Below are 23,427 nucleotides of genomic sequence, written 5' to 3' on the forward strand. Positions count from 1 at the left end.
CAACAGAAAAATACTTTTGCTTCCAAAGGCAACCATGCTATAAATGTAAACTCCGTAAGTGTGTAAAACCTCTTAGTTTAGATTTACCTTCTTTTCCTCCTTCTCTACTTACCCTCTTCCAGGGTTATCTTTCCAGGGCTATTCAACAGATAATGATTGTATGTCTTTGGTAATTCCTACTTCAGCCTGGCTCAGCTTTCCACTACTTTATAGATGGAACAAAGTATCAGAAAGTCACATAGATTTTAAATCTAATGCTAAACTTTCTGAAGTCCCTTTTCAAATTCTTTGTTGAAATTGCTTTTCATGTTATTTTTATCTACCACAACATAACTAAGACTTGAATTCTATATGTAATTGTTTTGAAACTTTGATGTATATTGTGTAACAGGGTTTTTTAAGAAATTATTGGTTCATTGCATGTCTTCTTTATAAATCTTATTCTGTAGATTAAAAGAGACTCTGAGGAACCTGGTGGTAATTCAAAATAAAAGTAGCAAAAGGATGTTGGTAAATCAGTATGTAAGGAAATGTTCTTACATATGTTTGTGAAATATAGAGGAGTACATGGACTACAGAGAATTCCAGTTTTCTAATTGGAAGGGATTTTATGCATTTCTGGAGTATTTACAGGAATTTGCTCTAAGTACAAGAGGTAATATAGACTACTGAGAGCTTTTGATAATTAAGAGAGCTACAAATCCTACAGATAGAAATGGCTACAACTTTTAAATGTTTAAATTTTTAAATGTTCTTGTTTTAAATTATAAACTGCTAAATAATTTACTCCTGGTGTTCAGGAGATCTTGCTGTCTTTTAATGTTGTCATTGTTGTCATGTGTGCAATAGGAAGTGTTCATTCCATTCCATAGTTTTAAAGCTGTATTGTGTCTTTTAGGCCTAAAGACTGCCTCCGCTCTATTATGAAGAGAGTGAACCATAAAGATCCGCATGTCGCTATGCAAGCATTAACAGTAGGTTCTTTTTAATGTAGTTCATTTTCTTCCTGAAAAGTTATATTGCAAAAAATTTCTAAGTCTTAATCTTTCTTTCATTAGCTTCTAGGAGCATGTGTATCAAACTGTGGCAAAATATTTCATTTAGAAGTCTGTTCAAGAGATTTTGCCAGTGAAGTAAGCAATGTGTTGAATAAGGTAATGTATTGCATTGACTTTTACATTTCACCTGTAAGTGAAATTAGATAGAGAATTGGGGTAATCTGGAAGTGGAATGGAATCTACTTTTAGAGGACTGCAAAGATGGGGGAGGAGAAGGAGAGACGATTACTGTAAAGACTGTGGCTCTCAGAACTTCCTGAATGCCACTTCATACTAGTTAACATAGGTATTCTGTTTGGGGGAGGTGTGGCATGTTAATTTATAAAAAAACTACTATATTTTCACATTAAATAACATCAGTAAAACGTTAAATACAAATATGATGAAATGGAGATAGAGCAGGGGGTTCTATGTAATCTTATTTTACTTTATTTTGGGCCTAGCACATACTGTACTGGCACAAACACAATGCTGATGTATTATTCTCTATTCTAATGAAAACTGAGTGCTAAACTTGACTACAAAGTAAGGTATCTGTATGTTTTATACTGACAGTAACATGCAATTACTTGAAATTAAGATTGTATTCTTACATTATTTAACTAGTTTCTACTGTCCATGCAGGGTCATCCAAAAGTGTGTGAGAAGCTGAAAGCCCTTATGGTGGAATGGACTGATGAATTCAAGAATGACCCACAGCTTAGTTTAATATCTGCTATGATAAAAAATCTTAAGGAGCAAGGAGTTACTTTCCCAGCTATTGGTTCACAGGTATATTAGGTTTTTGTGGTTGTTCTCAAAGCGTGTCACAAATTCTTTTTAACCTCAGTTCTGTATTTTACAGTTTGTAGTCTTGAATTCTAGAATGTTTGGCAAACAAAATGAAATCTACCTTGTCTTAATAAAACTTTTCTTTGAGGATTGAAATGCTCTAAATTATTTTAGATTTTTATATAGCAGATGAATACAAAGGGAAATGGTGAACTTAATGCACTGTCAGTTTTTTGTTGGATTCATTTTTACATCTTTTACTTTTGGCTAGGCTGCTGAACAGGCAAAAGCAAGTCCAGCTCTAGTTGCCAAAGATCCTGGTACAGTAGCCACCAAAAAGGAAGAGGAGGATTTAGCTAAAGGTGAGTGCATTTATTTGCTGACATGATGCATATTGATTTATTTAAAGGAACAGTAGCCAATCTGTATGTGTTACTAATGGCTTCTTCAACAGTCAACCCACCAAAGTCTACTTTTAAAGAGATCTGTGTCTCAAAAGCATATCTGTGTTGAGTTTCATAAAGTTTGTGTCCACTCTGCCCCTTCTTAAATATGATCCATTTTTTTCTGCAAACTTGAGCTGAGTTTAATATGAGTGAAACTTCTCTGCTCAGTCAAGCTTAATTGAAAATGACCCAGAAATGTGAAATTATTCAAGGAATGATAGGGAGGAAAATAAAGGAAGGGGCAAATTATTGCTTGTTTAAGTAAAAAATAATTTTGTTAATTATGAATTAAGGAGGGACTTTACTGTGAAGGTGACCAAGCACTAGCAAGGTTTCTCAGGGAATCGTGTCATGGTGTCTTTATTCTTGGAGATATTAAAAAGCTGTTGTTGGCAGTCAGCTGTGGTGACCCTGCATGAACAGGGGATTGGACCAGATGACTTCCAGAGGTGCCTTCCAACCTCAGCCAATCTGTGTGAATCTGATTCTGTGAATTCATGCTAAGGGCTCCTGTCTAACAGAGAACCAGTGTGCACTGGAGCTGCTGTATCCTTTTAATGTTTCAAGCAATCTGGAAAAGTTCAACACGGTGTACGATGTAAAATAAGAATGTAAATATTTTACACCAGTTCAAGATTGTAACAATAATATAATAATAAAAATTGGATGACTTGGTGGAGTTATTCTATTTGTGCGTAAATGCTATCTATTCATCCTGTCCATGTTGGAAGCCTCAGTAAATCCTTAGGCAGAATTCTGCTCTTTGCTATTTACCATTAATTCTAAGAGAAAGACATAAAGTCATTAAAATGCAACAGGTATAGAATTATATTAAAAATTTTCACAGAATTAAAGTTTTGTATCAATCAACCCATTTTTATAGGGAATTTTCATCTGAGTAACTCTTCTTTTGTAGCTATTGAGCTATCACTAAAAGAACAAAGGCAACAGCAAACAACACTTTCCAGTTTGTATCCAAGCACCTCAAGCCTTTTAACAAACCACAAACATGAGGGCCGAAAGGTTCGTGCAATCTACGATTTTGAGGCTGCTGAAGATAACGAACTAACTTTTAAAGCTGGAGAACTTATAACTATACTTGATGACAGGTAAGTTATATAGAATGCCTACTAGAATTATGTTAAACTGTAAAAATTAATTAGAAATAATTATATCTTCTATGTAGAAGCATACCTTGAAATACAACGATTGAAAATTATTTTTATATTAATACTTTATTTTGTTATCTTCTCAATTTTTTACAGATAAATGTATTTGCATAAAAATTCTTGTGGAAAGATTTCTGCATATATGCAAGTTATATTTATGTGCTAGTAATATAAAAGCCTTTACTGTGCAATCCCTAGGGAAGTTCCATGTGAATATGGGATTTCTGATGTATGGGGGCTCTACTTATTTTTTTTTTAATCTTTAGTGATCCAAATTGGTGGAAAGGTGAAACTCATCAGGGTATAGGATTGTTTCCATCTAATTTCGTAACAGCTGATCTTTCTGCTGAGCCTGAAATGAGTAAGTAACTTTACATTTATGTATATATGTTTAACTCTGCCATGGCTCATAGGTGATTTCCTTTCCCTTATGATGGAGTTCAGTTGCAAGTTAATTTGATGATTGGAGTAAAACTGAGGAGCCCTTGCTATGCTATCGCAGACAGTCAGACCAAAGTTGCCCAAACTGTCTTTGCAAAATAATTTGCTTTACTATTTTATTTTAATAATGAACTTGCTGAAAAATGGTGCTGTCTGCTGCTGCCTTTGTCAGCAGTTTCTTTGAGTCTCCTGGAATCACTCCACTGACACCTAGATAGACGTGGACAACAGCAGCTTTTTTTCCAAACTGCCTTTTTGTCCAGTTGCAATGGTGCATATCTAATTGAGATGAAACTGAAGGCCTCATGGCAGATAGGACTTGAAGACAGATCACCAGTGTTCAAATAGGTCAAGAAAGCTACATACTGTAGGTATGTACATGTGCATTGTGGACAGAGGGATTTTCTGCGTGTACTTTTGTCGCCCTGATTTTTTAAGATTTTCTAAAGCCTTCTGAGTTTACGTTCTTGTAGCAAACTTTCCCACACACTTTATGTAAATAACCTATTGTTTTGCATTCCTTCATAGAGGTGGAGAAATTTGATGGACTGGTAGTTTGTCCAGTGCCATTGGAGAGGTGGCGCTTTGACCCTCCAATCCACTGTCACCTTTGGAAAACTATAAATGATTGGCGTCAGAAAAAATAAACTAGCCTTTTTACTTCAACAATAGCAGCAGCTTGTGTTATGCTTTCTCGTGTCCTATAATGACACAGTTTATTTATATCCATCCAATCTACTTTAAATATTTAATAAAAATATTAAATATTATATAAGACTTCAAGATTCTAGAACTGATTTCTGTAAATCTCATGGGTTTGCAATATTAATCTTCTGTGATCTCAATTTGAGGGTGCTAGAAGTACGAGCAGGTCAGCAGAATTACATGCTGTAGCAGTCATTTGTGCTATGCTAAGACTATGTAATAAGAGTCATATTTTGCTTTTTTGCTAAATATAGAGCTTGTTTGTGCTAGTCTCCAGTACGGAGGAACGAGATGCTTTGCATAGAGGATTTGGTGAAGAAGGAATAGAGACCTTTCTGTTGTGGACTTTGCTTTGGAGAAAAGAAGGCTCAGTTTGTCATAGATGATTTTATCTGTTTTATCTTAAACTTGACTTGCTAGCCCTATTGTTTCCAATCACTCTTTCCAAGTCATTTATCCTTATGACCTTTTAATATGTATGTTATGTGTAGGGAGACTGTGATAAAGCCATTTACTTGCTAAAACATATTTCTGCTGAGCTTGTGTGAACTGATCTGTTTTTTTATGATGTGAATTACAGATAAGAAAATTATTTAGGACTATGGCTTTCAAATGTCAATGAAATACTAATTTTTAAAATTTTCACAGTAGAGGTTTCAAATGCAAGAAACCTATAACCTATACTAGTTATATAATATTTATGTCAGTGTTTATTTTTTCTTTTATAAAATTGAATCTGGCTGTTTATCTTACAGTGAAAGCTGAGAAGAAAACAGTGCAGTTCAGTGATGAAGTTCAAGTAGAGACAATAGAACCTGAGCCAGAACCAGTTTATATTGATGAAGTAAGCATGGCAAAAATACTGATTGGTATAAAATGCATTGCTGGGATATTTAAGTATGTGATGTTTAACCCTTTCATCTTGTACTTCAAAAATATGATAAAAAGAGAATGGAAAGAGAGGTTTCTTTAAAGTAATAAATAAAATCTTCAGTATTCTCTTTTGTCAAAGAGTCTTGAAGTTTTCAGGAATTTCTGAAACTGAATTTGGAACTGCATTCCATTTAGGGCCCTACATGAAGGTTGTACATCTGTTTACCTCCAAGCTGGAATCTTAGTGCTGAGTAGCACATCTACTTTCAAATTTTACTTAAAGTACTTCAGGATCCCATAGAGATGCCCATCTTGACTGCTCACTTAGATTTATTTCCAGTATAACCACCATTGTCTACCGTCAGACTGAAAGATCTCTTTCTGTCCCTGAAAGGCCTGAAATTCTGTTCCTCTGTAAGTAATATTTAGAAAGATATTTACGATCTCACCACAGTGATCCCGTAGGGTTTCCAGAAACATTCAGTCCAGAAAGTTTTCCCCCCTCCCCCTTTTTTTTTAACCTCTACCTGGGTTCTGTCATTGTTTTTTGAAATGAGAAATCAGTTACTGCCTTACTGAAGTCCTGTTTAAGTCCCACCTCAAAACCTCTTCTTCCCAGGAGATACTAGTTTGTAACCTGCTGAAATAGATAATCTGAGGCCTGTCTTGAGGTGCCTTCCAGCTTTTGTTTTCTGTGAGTCCATTGTTGATTTTTGTTTTAGTGTCTTTTGTTTTTAAATTTGCCACAGTATAATTTTTAAGGAAGTAGTTAATTTGACTTTTATCCACCTTTCCATGGTTTAAGGAGGACAAAACATGGTTTGATTTTTCTACTTTCATACAACCTATAACTCAGTGTGAAAAAGGCTATTTATTTGATACTGCTCAGCTAATAAATGATTAAAAATAATTTATGTGTAATGTTTTTGGTACTTTAACCAATATAGTTCAGTCCAAGACATATTTTTCAAAGACTTGATGCCTGTTTGTTTTCTAACCTTTGATGTTTCTATTACATGAGGGTTGCACTTGAACTCCTTACTTAAGCTTGACTTATTCTGAAGTAAATCCTGAGATGCCTCCAAACAGCACTTCATTACATTGGTAATGACATGGCTCATATACTGAATTAGGTCTCAAGTACTTAAAAATTGCTTTTCAGTGAATTTGAAGTACTTTCTCAATGCATTCTGTCAAAAAATTTCCACTAATCCCACTAGGTGGTGGTATTGCATATGCAATATCTAGGCTGGAAAAATAGGAACTGCTTAGAAAACAATACATGTTTAGAAGGACTTTTAGGAATAAAGGAGTATTCTGTACATTCCACTTGTTACCATTATTTTTTCTCATTTAGCTTTTCCTTATTCAAGCATCTTCATTCCTGTAGAGTAGCATGTATCATTTGCATTTTCTTAAAGTTAGTCTAGTTGATTCTCAAGTGCCAAGAAATCAAAATGGCTGTTGTGAACAGCTGCTTTAATTTACTATCCTGAAAGTGCTAATTCCCTTGCTACCACATTTGCCCTAATAATACAATTTGTGTTCCAGGATAAAATGGACCAACTCTTGCAGATGTTACAAAGTGCTGATCCATCTGATGACCAGCCAGACCTCCCAGAATTGCTTCATCTTGAGGGTAACAGAAAAGAATGAGTTTTTAATTGATGTTTTCCTCACTGGTAATTTTCTGTATCAAGGCAAATTGAAACTAAGCTGAAACTACTTCAGTTTGTGTGCATGTGAGAAGCATGCCTGAGAAAAGTGCCTGAGCCATAATTATCTTTTCACTTCTTGTTTCCCACATCTATGAGACCAAAGTGCAAAATGTTAACTTAAATCAAATCTACTTTTCTCTAAAGTAAACGGTTTCCTATATTTTTTTTCCCTTTTCAAGACATATAAATACTTAATTCAATCAAATTAATCCATAATTTTTTTTTCCTTCACAGAGTAGCACAGCATGAGTGGCAAAAGGAGTGTCAGGAAGATTCCATGAGAGGAAGCAGAAATACTAGGGAGGTTTAGAATAGACCTATGGGTGTCCCACATGCTTTTCAATTGCATGTGTATTTCTGGAGGAGTTGTATATTAAGAAATAACTCAGAGAGTGCTACAAATTATCCTACTCTGAGTCATTGTTCAGACTACCTCTTCAAAGAGATATTACGGATCATTTTACCTAGGCTGATAGATGCACCAAAATTTTTAAAATAGAATTTGGAAAAGGAAGAAAGGAAACTTCCCGATTATGAGACAGAACATAGGCTTAAACTGACAATTCAGATGATACCAGACTTTGTTAAGAAAATGCCAGTTTCTACATCTATCTAGAAGTTAATAATTAAAAAATGCATAGGTTTGTAAACTTTTAGATATCTCCTATCTTTCCACACCCATCTGGCTCATGATGTCTATAAATGAATCCTCTTTTAGGAAATAACATCAGCGACATGTCTGCACATATTCTAGTTCCACTGAAACTAAAGAGAGGTAAAAAAACACATGACTGGTTTTATTCTTTCAAGTCCCAAATATAGCTATAGAGGCTGTTGTCTAAGAAGCAGATTGCCTGTATCTCATCCAGGACAGAGGCAGAGAAATTTAAGGTATGCTTGTCAACCAGTCTGCAGATACGGCTTACTTTAGGAGTTGCTTCAAAATGCATTGTGAGATCATTAAAGCGATGCTGAATTTTATATTAAACCGTGGGACTGCTCCTAGAATCTGAAAGAAGCAGCGTGGTCAGATGATTACTCCCCAGCTACCTGCAACAGCACTTGTCAAACATATGGCTACATATAGTTCTACAATGCTAATTCAAGATTACTTGCTCTACACTTAATTAGGCTTCGGTGAACTACTGTTTTTGGCATAGGTTCTGAAAATTTTGCTGTAGATGTGTTTTGAGTTCTTGGTTCCTACCAGTGGTGGCAGATGCTGATCAACATTTGGCACAAAAACCCCTCCATTTTCTTCTGCCATCCACATGTCCTGTCACAAATGGCTTTGAATTGGAGAGCTCATCCTGACGTGTTCAGGAGCCCAGAGTTTGTAGTTGGCAGCAGAGCAGTCATCATGTTAACAGACATCTAAACAATCTTTGTCATACCTTTTGCCACACTTGGTACTACACATAAAAGCATGCAGAACTTCGGGTTTTACATCTTTTCCCAGCATTTCTGCCAATGCATTACTGATCCCAGGTTCAAAGAAGCAGATGGGTACCTCTCATACAACTCCTCTTTCATTTGGGCTTGCCTTCAAGGAACTCAATAATGATGTCCTTTCACTTGTCATGGCTCAGATGTTTTCAGGACCTTCTGCATTTCTAATATCCAGAATTTCCTTTTCAGCTCTGTGTCTGTAAATTTTACATTTGACAAACTCTGCCTTTCTGCTAATTAGCCATGGTTTGCTTGGCAGTTAGATGAGCCACATGTCCATGTGCTGAAAGGAGGCATGGGGTGCATTTTTGTTTATTTTAATGCTTTTTTTATTCTGATTCTGGTAAGAATTTCTGTTGTTTTTTGCACATGTCATTGGTTTGAAAAATCCCCTTCCCCCAATTAGAATTCTAGTGAGACAAATGTGCTGCTGGTGTCTTTGATGTGCACATGATTGAATCATTGCAACCGGTTTTCTCCTTCATTGTTTTCATAGTCTTTTTGTAGTAAAGTTGGATGAGCACATGCCAGTTGGTTGCAGTGCCAGATCTTCTTCCTTGAAGAAGAGATCCTTTCAATTCATGTGAACCTTTTATGCAAAATAGTGTCAGTTTTATACTTCCTGGATGTTAAATGTGTTTTGTTTCACTTTAGTTTTATTTTAAAATATACTTTTAAAATTGTATCAGTACTGAAAACTTCAGCTGGGTCTCATTCTTAAATTGTTCGCGATAGTACCTCTGTTATTAAAATTTTTTTGATGTACAGATTATAGTAATGAACTAAAATAAAATTGGACTAGCATCTATTTCTATCTAATTTTTTTTTATTGCTTTCTAACTTTGCAGTATGGAATACTCTGATATATTTTAATGTCTTTCTGTTCTAGCAATGTGCCACCAGATGGGACCTCTCATAGATGAAAAATTGGAGGATATAGACAGGTAAAAAGAAATGTCATGTGTTTTGACTGAAATTAAAATTCATTCTTAGAAACCAGAGTTGTTACTTGATAATATCTTAATTTCTGTGGATACTGGCAAAGAAAATATGTGCATTTATTAGTAGTTTCTCTGAGAAGAGGTCTGAAGATTTTTTTTCCCATAGTCTCATAATATTTTATAGTGTTGTACCATTTGACTCTCTGGTATTTGTCAGGCATCACTTAACAGTAAGAAAATGTTACTTAACACACCTCATGAAATTACTTTGTGTTGTCTGTCCTATAATAAAGTTTTCTAAATTGTAGAATGAAATCTAAAATATATTTTCTAGGAAACATTCAGAACTTTCAGAGCTCAATGTTAAAGCAATGGAGGCTCTTTCTTTGTATAACAAATTGATGAATGAGGACCCAATGTATTCCATGTATGCAAAACTACAAAACCAGCAGTATTACATGCAGTCATCTGGTGTTTCTGGCTCTCAGGTATGGATGTAACCTTTCATAGCCATTGACCTTATCAAGTACACACTGGCTGAACAGTGTTTCTCTCTGTTTTTTTTTTTTTTGCATGGTTTGTAAAAAAGAAAAAAGTTTGTTTTCAGCTACAAACTTTGGATGCTCTTCTTTTGTGGGTTCTAAAGCTTTTAGTGTTTTTCTGTTCAGTTCCTTTTGATCAAGGAAAAAGCCCATCTTGGGCTTTAAGTTGCATAAAATTAAAAAATAAAACTGCCAGGGCTTTGCATAGTGGGCCAAAGAAAATAAACAACCAAAGGAGTACAATTTTTCCCCATCTACTCATAGATAATTCAACATGAAAATGCTATGAAAGAATTACCATTATTAACTTCAGTAATTTAAATACTAAATGCTCTTCACTGTTACTTGAAAAAAAACTATTTGAGAGGATGTCTTTATGTTCTAAAGTCAGATATTAAATAGCAAATTTTCTTGTATTTTATTTCTAATGCTGCTTTATTTAACTTCCTAGGTTTATCCAGGGCAAACTCAAGGTAATGCGTATTTGGTGGCAGGGAGTGCACAGATGGGCCACGTTCAAGGTTACAATCTTCCACCAGAACAGCTCCCTTCTCTCAGCCAAGGCACAGTTACTCCATCTGCCAGCTCAGTAATTCCTGGTCAGCCTGCACAGACGTCTTACACAAAGTAATTATATGTATTTTTCTATTCAAGTTTAAATCAATTTTAAGAGAGACTCTTTTTTAAATTACAGAAATATAATTATAAACACAACTGAAAGATACTTTAGTGCAATAATTTCCAGAGTGCTTTTTACTGGTATCATGTATCTGGTAAAAATACCTGACAAACTTCTAGTTTTTTATTTTTTTTTTTTAATGTTATCTAGTTTTTAACTTTCTGCATACAAAATATGTAATTTATATAGCTCTATACTTTTTTATATAAAACATAGAGAAAAGTTACACAGACATGATTCAGTAGTATTAGTAACTTTTAATATACTTTTAATGATGAAGATTATCTGCTGCTCTGGCTGGCTCTGCATAATTTCTGAGAGTGTATATTCTACTGTTCCTTTGTCAAATATCTTACCACAGAAGAATGGGGAGAAATCTGCTCATTTTGGGAAAGAAGTGAATGAGCTATGAATACTTATTAAAGCTTATATAGCTTGCCCAAATAAGGAAGCTAAAAGTGGTTTTCTACATTTGGCTGGATGGCCAGAGACACTAAGTCTTGATTAAGACACCTATATTGTGAAAAGGTTTGTGGGCTTTTGTTAGTTAGTTTTAGTTTGCTTGGTTTTTTTTTTTTTTTTAACTCCCTGTGAAAAGTAATTTTATTCTAAAAAGTTGGGAGAGATGTCCATCTTGTCATTAATGTATTTGTTAGTCTTTGTCCCCAAGGGTATTTATTTGGGATAGTAAAGCATACAATGATAAAGTGAGTTTCTGCATATTCATATGACTTGTTTTGCTATTTAAAACTGTTGGGTTTTGTTTTTTTCATGAACAGAATGGAAGATAGATGGTATTCCATGTTGCACCTTAAATCAGAAGTACAAATACATGGTCTGATTTTAAATCCATGGGGCGTGTCTATTAAATGTTTAAATCTGAGGAGTGTGAGTTTTAATGGGAATAGTCATTGGCTACAGTTTTAAATATGAAACATGTTCCAGAGTTAGAATATTTTTATGTGTATAAATAGAATAACAGAAGAAGCAGTAAAGTTTTTCTGTTCTGTTGGTAAATTGTTTGTTAATTCTACTTTAAATAGTTTTTCTCTTTTTTTTTTTTTTTTTTTTTTTTTTTTTTTTTTTTTTTTTTTTTCTTCAGTGCAATGGTTGGTTCTGTTGCTGGAAGTACCTACTCTAACCAGCCTTCAGTGTATAGTCCACCACCTGGTACTGTTGATGTTGCTGCTTATCAGAATGCTGGAACTAGTATGTCCCAGGTGCCAAACTATAACTTAGCATCTACAGCTCTGCCACAGACAGCAGGCAGTCAGCAAGCAGCTCCACAACAACCACAGCCTCCACCACCTCAACAACCACAGCACAGTTACTCACAGAAGGCTCTGCTATAGGACCCAGGACTTCTGATTCCTAATCTTCTTTAACCTCTGCTAAAGGCGGTTGGCGATTCTATGAGTTTCTTCATTTAATCTCTTAAACTTTGTTTATCCTCAGCTTAATAAGAATCTCTCTTGGTGAACAAGTTCAATTTGCACTGACTTTTTAGGATTTTTTTTTAATTTTGCAGAAGAACTGATATATTTAGAAAATTTATTTCCTTTTAAAATGCCTAAAAATTGGTACAAGATTATTTATGTATGGTTAAATTGGCTAGTTTGTGAAAATTCAACCATTGCAAACTGTTGTGGCATATATGTTATGTACATATAGTGTGTGATTGCAGTAGTGCCCATTTCGTATAACTATGGTGGTCATGTGAATATATTTAACACAATGTTTAAAAATAATTTGCTACACTATTTTATTTTAATCATCAACTGACAACCATATTTCATAGTTTTGTCTAGTTTTAAGACAGATGCAATGTCTTTCCAGTGCAGGAAAAAACAGTAAATCTGCATATCATGGTTACAATTACAAGCTAAGGTCTATATATGAATTTACAAACTTAGATAAGTTTCACTACTTCTTCAATTGAACACAAGTGTATCATGACTCTTAGATAGCTTGTCTACCAAAGTAAATTTGTTAACTTGTAAATGATTTGGGGGGAATAACAGCAAATTATGATTCTGCTTCAGACATAATGACTAACTTAAAACTACTATTCAGAGGCTGCTAAACATATCATGGGACCATGAAACAGAACAGCATTTTATCATGAGAAGCATGTAATTTATTTTTCCAAGTTGTTTTTTAAAATGAGAACCAGAACTGTATTCTGTGTGTGTTGGTAGAGATTACACCAAAGAAAGACAGAGGAATTGATTTGAAAGAGAAACAATGGAGTTTTAAACTGGAACACACAACATGAATTACACTCTTTTATTCAAGTCTTCTTAATTAGAACGTGGAGAATTATGGACATGTAAATCACTTTGCTGAACAAACCTTCAGGGCTTCATTATATCTCTTGTGGCCTTGCTTAGCAATTTGTTCTGTTTACTGTTCTAACACAAACACTTCTGCCTTAAATGTCTGTTTCAATTTCTAGTTGTACCATTTGAGTTTATTAACCCTTCTATAGTTTGAATAGTTTATGAGGCATCTAGTCTATATCCACTTTTAGGTTACTTTAAATTCTCTTCTGCAGCAACATGCATTAGCCTGTTTTAAACCCTGGTAACTTAGCCACATGGCTTTGTAAAGCATGGTATTTTCTCTCTGTGGATGAGGTGCTGCAAAAGAAATGTGGTAATGGAAGGCAGCATTTCAGGTGTGCTTGAGCAGAGTTTCTTGTACAAAGACTGTTGTTACTTTGTGTTTGTATTCCATCTTATAATGCATCCTGGTTTCGTCTTTTCCAGCAGCTCTTAATTCCACTAGAGTAATACTAGATGTCTTCAACATCAGATCTGTTTTTAGTCCTGTGTGTATGTCAGAAGTTGTTTGTTTTGTGTACTATATTTTAGTGTGATGCTTCTGAAATTAAATGTTGCAATTGTACATTATACTATAAAATGATCTCTGTTATCCCATATACTGCTGCATCTGTTCACAGTTGCCTAATATGCCTTTGTTTCACTATTTTAATTGACATCAGTGTTTTGCCAGATACTTTCAGATGACTGCATAACTTCTGACTGGGGTGGTTACAGAACGTGTCCATGATTAATCTATTCCATTTGGGGATGTTCTAGCCAGCTGGTTGATCTAATGCTAGGATTTTCACATATTTGTTTTCTCTAAGATTTTTAAGCATCCTTGCAAACTGTCATTAATTATTTCAGTACTTGGTGTCATCACAAAAGGCTGTGAAATTTGAAAGGAAATACTATAGAAGAAAATAATAATCTGACATACTGTGTCATGGATGATTTTTTATGGATTGAAGAAGTGATGTCTTTAGAAAGGACTTGTGGTATAATTTAGATAGTGTTCTCTGTATGCATTAGGTATCTTATTCCAAAATCAGATAGTCAATGTATAGAAATGTATAAGTTATACACAAAATTGAAAATAATTTTTTTATTCCATTGTTCTTAGTCCCTGATTCAAGGAGAAGCTTGAAGCATCAAGATAGTCTTTTTGATATCAACTACTGTATTCTTAGGTTGTCACATGTTCCCTAAGGGCATGTGGAACTTCCGTACAGAAATGACCCAGAAAAAATACATTTTGTTAGTAATTTGTCATTGTTTTTAAAACTTTTGAAGTTCTTCCTTGATTTACAGAAATGCTAGATCCTGGTTTCTCATTTGAACACTGCAACCTTATGTGTATCACAGTTTTTCTGCTCTCCAACTTGCTTATTTTGTCCATTCATCCATTTTTATGATAATTGAAATCACCTTTCATGTTCATCATGATAAAAAAACCCCACTTGCTACAATTCTGTGCCCCTTTAAATTCAATATAATGAAAGTTGTGGAAAAAAGATTGACATTTTCTATTTTCCTTCATACTTTTATTAAAGTCACTGCTCTAAGGTATCTCCTGTAGCAGGCTGGGAATTTTAGTTGAGAGTTTGAATCAGAGTTTATTTTCTACAACTGGTGGAGTAGGTCACTATAATTTTGGTTTCTGAGTTTTAGTGTTTCTACTGCAACCTATATTTTCCATTTCATGTGCAATTTTCAGATTAAATTGAATTTGAAGCTGTTTTACTTTATGTTGATTTTTTAAAATCAGAAAATATCTTCCTGCTTGGTTGTGCCCTGTATGCTTGATACTCTGAAATGATGCCTTCTCCTACTTTGCTAGATGCTGTCATTGCATGAATCCTGCAGTCATCCTCTCATATTCTCTCTGATAGCTTAGAAGTGATACTTCAGTTCACCTCCTCTCTGCTGGTTTGTTGTCATGTACCTGGAGATGCCATTGCTGGTGCTTCTCTGCCAGGATTTATTCTCAGTTTCCTTGTTTATGCATTGTTTTGACCAAGTTCACTTACATTCTATCTTACTATGGTATTGAACACTGAAATGTTAGTGAGCAGGGGAAAGTACACGTATAGCTACTGTGTGGAAAAGCTTTTTAGCGATTAAATAGTGTCAGAATGTAAACTGTTTGAAAGTAGGGAATCATTGGAAATGTTATTCATGTTCCAGTAGAAGACCTGATTTTTAAATGGCTTGTTTCTTTACATGTAAATTGTCAATTTAAGGCTAAAATGTCTTCCAGATATTTTGTATAACCCTTTTTTACTTAACCATTTCATTAAGGAACACAAAAATGCTAATTAACTTTGGAAGGGGTGTTTCATTGGCTTGGTTAGCATGAACTGGAGCAAACTCTGGAAGGTGCCTTCTGTGCATTTCACTCTTATAAGCAAAAATTTTTTAGCCATGTGTATCATCTCAGTTTATGTGGGCGTGACAAAGGTGTCAAGATTTACTGTAAAACCTCCCAAGAAAAATCCTGGGGTACTATGTCAATATTTTCTGTATTGGCATCATAGCAGTGTGTTCCAGAGCGTGCAGCTGCAGGAACAGTCACAATATATTTGCCCACCTCTGTTTAGTAACTGGTGCTGTGTAGATGTGTCGTCTGTAATGTCATTGGCCAAAGCACATAGAAACAGCAGTAAGAAGGAGCAAAATGTAAGAATTCCTGCATGCTTCTCAACAGGTGTGGAGCAGCATACTGCCCTCATAATACAGTTACTGTTCATGAATTTTGAGGCAGGGAGAACTGAAATAAATTTCAACTTCAGCAAATTCTGCCAGATTGCAAATGGTTAGATGTAAGAGAGATAGATTTGCTTTTAATACCATGTACATATTTTGCTGATCAACTCTAGGCTGCTACTATAGTTCTCTGATTTCCTCTAGATGGCAGGAACATCAGATTTACACTGGAGTACTGCTTAATACCTCATTCTCCAATTTTTTTTAGTATCTTCTGTAATATCACTTTATTTTTCACTCATATTTCAAAGATATCTGTGCAGTCTTTGTATACAAAAGTCTTGTCTTATTCCTTCTCTGCTGGGATTCACAGAATGAAAAAAGGCTTCTTTAGTTAGAGCAGCTACACTGGCACTTTGAATTACACAACTGCACCTTCCTTTGGAGAACATGTATGTATCTGTTTTGAAGAGCAACGGAGCATAATTTTTCCAGTTAAAACTGGAAAAGAAATTTTAAAAGAAAAAGGTGGAATAAAAGTTACAAAAACCTCCATTGCCAACAGCAGGCAGAATCATTTTTTATTCTGTTATTCAGTCTTAGTAAAGCTGATCAAGTCCACACTACAGCTACTGCTTTCTCATTTTCACCTGCAGTGAAGAATATTGACCTTCATACATACACTGTCCAACACCATAGGAAAACATGGAGAAAGCCTTGATATTTGAACTTTTTGCTTCAATAGTAAAAAACACTGTACATTTTTGAAGCCTTGTTTCTTAAATTAGGATTGTTGTGTTTAAAAACATTCCATTTGCTACTATGTAAATTGCAGATCTCAAGTTCCCTTTTCATGCTGCTACCTTGGCAAAAAGGTGGTAGGAGTTTTTGTTCTATCCTGCATGTTCTTCTGGAATCCAAATAATTTTTGTCTTTGTCATGAAAAAGAAAAACCTGCTGCAGTCTGCTTTGGTTTTAATAAAGTGTACACAGTAGCAAAGTGCATTTTTGTTTGGCTTTGTTTGTTTTGATGCTCCCTTTGATGTTGGCATATGTATATATTTAGATATACTACACTGTTGTACAAGATTTGTTTTAGTTAATAACACTATTTGTAAAAACTGTTAATTGTTTTTGGTATGAATGCAAAATATTAAAGTTGGATTATTTAGTTCATTATGTTGCAAAGTCAATTTATAAATTTTATGGAAGAATATTCTGAAAGGGACTTATTTTGCTGGAAGGACTTAGAGATACAATAAGCAAAGTCTGTTAGAAGTACTTAAATTTTCTGGTTTCAGATGGGTGGAGGTGGGGGTTTTTGTTTGCTCCAGTTGGGGAGGATTTGTAGGATTTTTGTTCTTTTTTGATGCTTACACATAAATTATATTATCTTTTTTAAAACAATCTGTCATTTATTTCCTTCAGCTAACCCCGATAATCCATTGTAGATCTTATTTCAAATATGCTGCATGTCCTCTATCTTTTGGTAAATATAGTATGGGTATTTTAAAGGGATTTTAAAGAACAAATGAAAACAACTGTGTACTGCCTAATGTATATATTTGGTTACAGATGAACAAGCAGATTCTATGGTAGCTTGACAGTTCATTCCATTTGTGATGACAGCAACACAAAGTAGTGTAGAACCTGGTGTTTTGATTGATGTGAAATGTCTTGAAGATCAGGCTAAAACGTGGTTTGTGAATCTTAAAGTGCTATCAGAATTGAAGCTTAATAGACTTGACAGCTGTATGCTGTGTTCTTAAAACAGTGTTAAGCATAAATTTCTTGCTTAAACTGATGTAGACACCATGGGACTTTGGAAGCCGTGGGCAGCAGTATCAGTTTGGCCTCTTCCCAAAAAAAGTAGGGTCTCTTCCTAAAAATGTGAGCCAAACCCCTTAGGACAATAGGTTACGTGGATTGTGGGTTAGTTCAGTAGGATAATTTGTGTCTTTCAAGAGAATGTGTATTCAGTTGACAGAATTAAAAGTTCTGCAGATTGTGTAGAAATGAAACTTGTTCTGATTTGGAACAGGGAGGGACAATTAATGTTGAGTTTGCTTTACTGCCTTTTAGATAGAAAGCATTTATGTTGAGATGCCTCTGATAAAAATAGATTTTGAGAGTTTGTTTCATAGTATTTAAAGTTTATTGTAAAATCTGTTGCAATGAACCTGGGCAAGAGGTAATATAAGCATGAGTCTGTATTTAAGGAGCTGGAACCAACTCTTAAACTTTTGAAGAACTGGTTCATATATAATCTCTCTTCATAGCACTTCATATCACATTTATGGAGCTGCAGACCTTAATGAATTGTCTTATTACTCTAACTAGGTTTTGAAATCTTATTCTACTCTGTTGAAGGATAAAATTTTTCTCTCTCACAATATTTTTAAATTTAAATTTCTAGACTATTTTAAGTCCGGTCTATTTTTGTTGATTCTGATTGTGGTCTATGTTTTAAATGAGAAATGAGAATTTAACCATTATGAGAGAAAGTGTGGGAGAACTTCCGCTGATTAAGACTGATTTGTACTTTTTAAAATTCACATCAACCCTGGGAGTGTACATGGGCAACACTAATGCAGATAATCATGTAGGGCTAAAAAAGTATTTTGAGTTAAAGGTTTAGAGCATTTTTAGCATACATTCTTCTGATATAATATATATGGAATGTGGTGATTGTGACACCTAATATTTTGCTTTGACTTTGCTTATGTCCCCCTGTTCAGCATGGGTTTTGATTCCTGCATGCACCTTTGATTGCTAACAAACAGTGCAGATTGGTGCCTACGCCCCACGTTCCCTTGTTGGCGACATCCCCTGCCTTGGCAGCTGTGCTTCAGAGCCTCGCAGAGGAGCAGAGCCCAGCAGGAAGGTGGAGGGTGCTTGGCAGAGCCTATCATCATTGGGACACTGCTCAGTAGCACAAACTGGCTGGTCAGCGTTTCTGTTTATCACTTTCTGGCTACAGGAAGCATACATATCAGGGAATGGAAGCCTTCAGTACGTACATACCTGGACCACCCATGGTTTTGAAGCTTGATTTCATAATGACACTCTGACTGCTACTGCAATCACACTGGAATCTATTTCTGGCCTGTTGTGATGGCTCACCCCTGTTGACTCATGCATTCTCAGATATGTGTGGATTATGCAGATGTGTTTTATTTTGCAGTCTGTGTCAGACTGTGCCAGACTGTCCCAAATTACAGTGCTTCTTAAAGGAGTGTGACCATTTAGTTCCCTTGGTTTTAATGGCTTTTAGACTTGTGAAACTTTCCCCAAATTAGTCTTTTTCTTTGCCTTGTGAAACACTGTCATAGCTGATGCTAAAGAATGGTTAGGCAAATCCTTCAGCAAAAATCATATGGCCTGATGATTTATAGGTAATACAATGATTTTTCATAAAAAAATGTTGGTTTACGTAAGAACAAATGGAAGTCTCCAGAGAGTGGCAGAGAAGTCATAGTTCTCTGAACCTGAGTTTGAATGCAGGGTCAGAAGCAAACACCTCACTAAAATGTGCTATTGAAACTTTCAAATAAGTTGGATTTTTTTTTTTTTTTTTTTTTTTTTAAAAGAGAAATCATGGAAGGTGTCTAAAAAACTCTTATTAGAGGTGTGTTTGTTCAGAGAACTCTCTTTCCTCCTGGTGGGGTGAGGCAAAACAATTAGTGAAGAATGTTTTGCTTCATTCAAGTCCACAGTCTGACTTTTTAGTTAGTTTCTTGCAGTTTCTCTGGAGTCATGATTTATATTATCTGATTGTGTGGCTAATGACACTCCACTATATCCGCTAGGATATAGCATTAGTAATTTTTACAGCTCTTCCTGCTCACTTAAGTATAAAGTAGGTGATTTTAATTTAGTTGTTTATTTTAGTAAGCTTGGTCTCTCAAAACAGACATGATTTCTACTCTGGAGCACTTATCTTCCAGATAATCAAGGCCTTCTGTAAATGTTAGCTGTTCCTCCCAAGGTTTCAGAGTCCCACTGATCACTTCAGGGGGCAGCTATGTGTCCTGCTTGCTCAGATCAGTTCCTAATTTCCTCTTCCAAAATCTAGACTCCTTGAATTTGTCAATCCATGAGGCTCACTTTGACACCAAATTTTTTCCTAAGCTTTCTTTGTTCAAGATAGACATTAGGCAGCAGGAAGCAATTTTGTATCTCTGTGAACAGCACTGAGATGAGCAGCATTCAGTGGGATCCTGTACTGCAGAAGCAATGCAGAAAGTCCAAATCCTAGCTCTCCTCTATATATATTCAAACAGTTTCATGTAGTATATGTATTTCCTAATGGTTATCTCCTTTCATACACTTTCTCATACTTGATCCTTACAGCAAGCATGCCCAGAAATATTAATGGTTAATCATAAATCTAATTAATTTCTAATTATACACATACGTGCAACCTTTCTCTCTTTCTCTCTCTCTCTCTTTGTCTCTGGATAATTTCAGTCTGCAGATTGTCCTTCCACATAATGCAGGTGTCTTATGGAGCCTTTTACCTTGTTTTCTGAAATCTAGACAGTCCTGATCTTTAACTTCTGAAGTACTGAAGTCCCTCATCAATGGTTGAGTCAAACAATTGCTGTAACTGGGCTTTGTATTTTTCATGTTTCTGAAATATCCCTTTGGCCTTTTGGGTGTCCTTTACACAGCACCTTGCCATTAACTTGGGATCATTGATTTCTTACTCACTTTATTTTCTCTTCATCAGTGGTGCAGTTTCATCAAGGGAATTGGCCAGATTTCAACCCAGGAAAGAAGCACCTCTGTTCTAAGTGATCAAAGTTTGGTTCCAAGTTGTTTAATGATACATGCTGATAGTTCCATCCTACTTGCTAATTTTATTCATTGCAGGATTCAGAAACTCAAATACTGTACTATGAGTGGCAAGTCCATCATAACATTTTATGAGTAGTTTGCCATACACTGTGTGTTCCTTTCAAGATTCACAAAATCATAGAATGGTCTGTGTTGGAAGGGACCTTAAAGATTATCTAGTTCCAAACCTTCCATACCTCCTTTTATGGACAGAGACACCTTCCACTTTCTCAGAACCACATTCAGCCTGGCCTTGAACACTTTCAGTGATGGGCATCCACAACTTCCCTGGACAACCTGTTTTAACTGTTAAGAACTGTTGTTATTACATTGCAATACGGTTTCACATGTAGGCAGCAGCCAGGTAAAAACAGTGTTGACTTCCTACATGTTCAGTTTTATTTTTATAATGTTCTACTGCTGTGTTAAGGAATATGATCTCCTGGCTCATCACTGCCAGTTTTTATCAGCAACCCTACTGCATGTTCCACAACAGTAAATCCTATAGGCTTAAAATCTTTCCTATCAACAAAGTCAGAAAAAAGTCTCCCTTTCACGATTCCCTCTTAAAATCTGGGATCCTTCAGGACAGCTGTAGCATTGTCTACATATTCAAAGACTATTTTAGCCTGCCTTGTACATGGAGTTTACTAGAATATCAAAAATAGTCTCTATTTTTTTTCCACTGGCGTTACAAAGTCCTTTGGAAAATAAAGGACTCACCCCCTGAGGTACAATAGTCTTGGGTTAATTTCTATTAAGAATAATAATCAGTTCTGCATAAGATCAGTATCTGTAGCACAAGATTAAAGAGACTGTATTTCATTTGAGAAAATTAGTAAGAAAGGATCTTTGTCCTCTTTGATAGGAGAATGCTGTATTCAGGCATTGATGTTGTTCTGTTAAGTGGATATTGACTACATATTCAATCTGTCATAATTACCCAGAAATACTTTGTCTGAATTTCTCAGCTAAACTTGACTTGACAGGCTATCCATCGCTTGTTACAGGTATTCAGTCACGTTTTTTTTTTAATATTTGTCTTGCAGAATGGAACAGAAGAGGCAGCTGTTGAAGGTATCTCTAGCAAAACATGGAATGTAGTAGTCAATATTTTTGAGTAATGTTCTACTTTGGAATAGCAATGACAAGCAAGAGACCATAATGAAATGTAGTTAGTCCCTATTCTTAGTGCTTTACTGCCAAATGTGGCTTCCCTTTGATTGAGCATGACATGTGGGGCAGGGTCTCAAGAAGCCAATAAATGTGAAGAGATTGAAAGAAAAAAAGCATGAGAGAACTTGAGGTGAATGATGCAATTAGGAGAGACAAAGAAGGAGGAGACTGTGCAAATAAATGAATCTTAAATAATAAAGCTTGGTTTCTAGGAGGACACACATGCTTTGTATAGAGAGGATTATCCATAGAAACCTTCAATTTCTGTAAACCAAGTAGTATTTTAAGTCTGTGTCAAAAGTAAATCAAGCCTCTGAGTGAAATCAGAGTTCTGATTGGCATATTCTGTAATTTCAAGAGATTTACAGAAGTTTTCTGCTTTGGGTGCATTAGTTAAACATCTCACTCAGAAGAATTATTAAAACAAACAAATTTAAGGATGTTTAAGACAAGCCTTTTTGAACCATGTTTTGACTCCAGTGGCGTGCGGTATCTTGAGCACTTAATGTTCACCTTCAGTTGTTTACATTTGCACTAAGTAGTTTGTAGGGAGAATCAGATTTTAAGATTCATGAAGCTCTTCATCTTTCTTTCCCCCCTATACTTATGTTTTCTGTTTGCCACTTGGGTCTCAGCTTTAAAAGTGTAAAGGAAGCTCAGGATGTATATGTGGAGCATGGTTTACTATATCCTGCATTGCTGCCTGTGTGACATTTGCTGATTTGGTTTCCTGTGAAAACTGATGGATCAGCTCACTTCTGGTCATAGATAACAAGCAGGAAGAGCTGCCAGGACTCCTAAGAAGAATAGTCCATTAAAATCCTGCATGCAGAACAGAGCTGAAGTGAGTATTTTTATTTTAGGAAGAAAAAGCAAATGTCATATTTTGATACTGCAGAAGGAAGCTGTTCTCAGAAAATACAGATATTTTGAGTGGTTCATTATTTCAAACCCATTACTCTACAGAAAGCTTAGATAAGGTGACAATGTCAGAATGAAACACAGAGAGATTGAAGCTGTTGTCTCGTTGCTGTCTGGGTTGCTTGGCAGGCTGCCACAGTGGGGTTGCCTGAGCACCTACACACTGTACTGGGGGAAATAACAAATGGCACAGTTGCTGCTGTACCTTCAGAAACAGACTCTGAGATTCTCTTGTTCTGAACTGAATTCTGCAGATATCTAACTTCTGGTGGAGGCAACCTAGCTTGGGTTTAAATGCAGATAGCATAGCTGTCTACTAGTCAGTGAAAAATTGGTTTGTTTTATCTAGGGGCTCTTGCAGTGCTTGAAATAACAGAAGTAATTTGAAATATTTAAAAGTTTCTTATATTAAATAGTGGAGATGGAAAATTGTAGAAAATATATTGACAAAATAAGTCTCAAAAAATTAACCTACCCTATCAGGAAACTATTCTTAACCTATCAGAGTAATTATTTTAATTTGATTTTTTTTTTCTTATTTAACTGCCATTTAATCAGTCTTGTAATTTCACATTCAGGATTAAACTAACGTCTAGGTTTCCTATTTTCAGATTTATTATGCCTAACTCCCACTGAAATGAGGCATCAAAATAAATTTGCCACAACTGT

The 23,427-nt window shown here is 35.3% G+C and overlaps 1 protein-coding gene across 2 annotated transcripts in view; it reads left to right on the top strand.

The window, feature by feature from the left end:
• STAM (signal transducing adaptor molecule) overlaps positions 1 to 16,998 on the top strand; it is a 35,390-nt gene extending 18,392 nt beyond the window's left edge. For both annotated transcript variants that reach the window (XM_068212306.1, XM_068212297.1), the window contains exons 3-14: positions 899 to 974; positions 1,059 to 1,154; positions 1,683 to 1,829; positions 2,101 to 2,191; positions 3,192 to 3,384; positions 3,711 to 3,805; positions 5,346 to 5,434; positions 7,015 to 7,102; positions 9,520 to 9,574; positions 9,906 to 10,059; positions 10,565 to 10,740; positions 11,895 to 16,998. In XM_068212306.1, the coding sequence (XP_068068407.1) occupies positions 899 to 974; positions 1,059 to 1,154; positions 1,683 to 1,829; positions 2,101 to 2,191; positions 3,192 to 3,384; positions 3,711 to 3,805; positions 5,346 to 5,434; positions 7,015 to 7,102; positions 9,520 to 9,574; positions 9,906 to 10,059; positions 10,565 to 10,740; positions 11,895 to 12,144 (1,510 nt within the window). In that variant the 3' untranslated portion in view covers positions 12,145 to 16,998. The remainder of the gene's footprint in view (positions 1 to 898; positions 975 to 1,058; positions 1,155 to 1,682; positions 1,830 to 2,100; positions 2,192 to 3,191; positions 3,385 to 3,710; positions 3,806 to 5,345; positions 5,435 to 7,014; positions 7,103 to 9,519; positions 9,575 to 9,905; positions 10,060 to 10,564; positions 10,741 to 11,894) is intronic.
• The last annotated feature ends 6,429 nt before the right edge of the window (positions 16,999 to 23,427 follow it).

The sequence above is a fragment of the Anomalospiza imberbis genome, chromosome 1 (genome assembly GCF_031753505.1).
Source record: "Anomalospiza imberbis isolate Cuckoo-Finch-1a 21T00152 chromosome 1, ASM3175350v1, whole genome shotgun sequence".
Taxonomy (NCBI): domain Eukaryota; kingdom Metazoa; phylum Chordata; class Aves; order Passeriformes; family Viduidae; genus Anomalospiza; species Anomalospiza imberbis.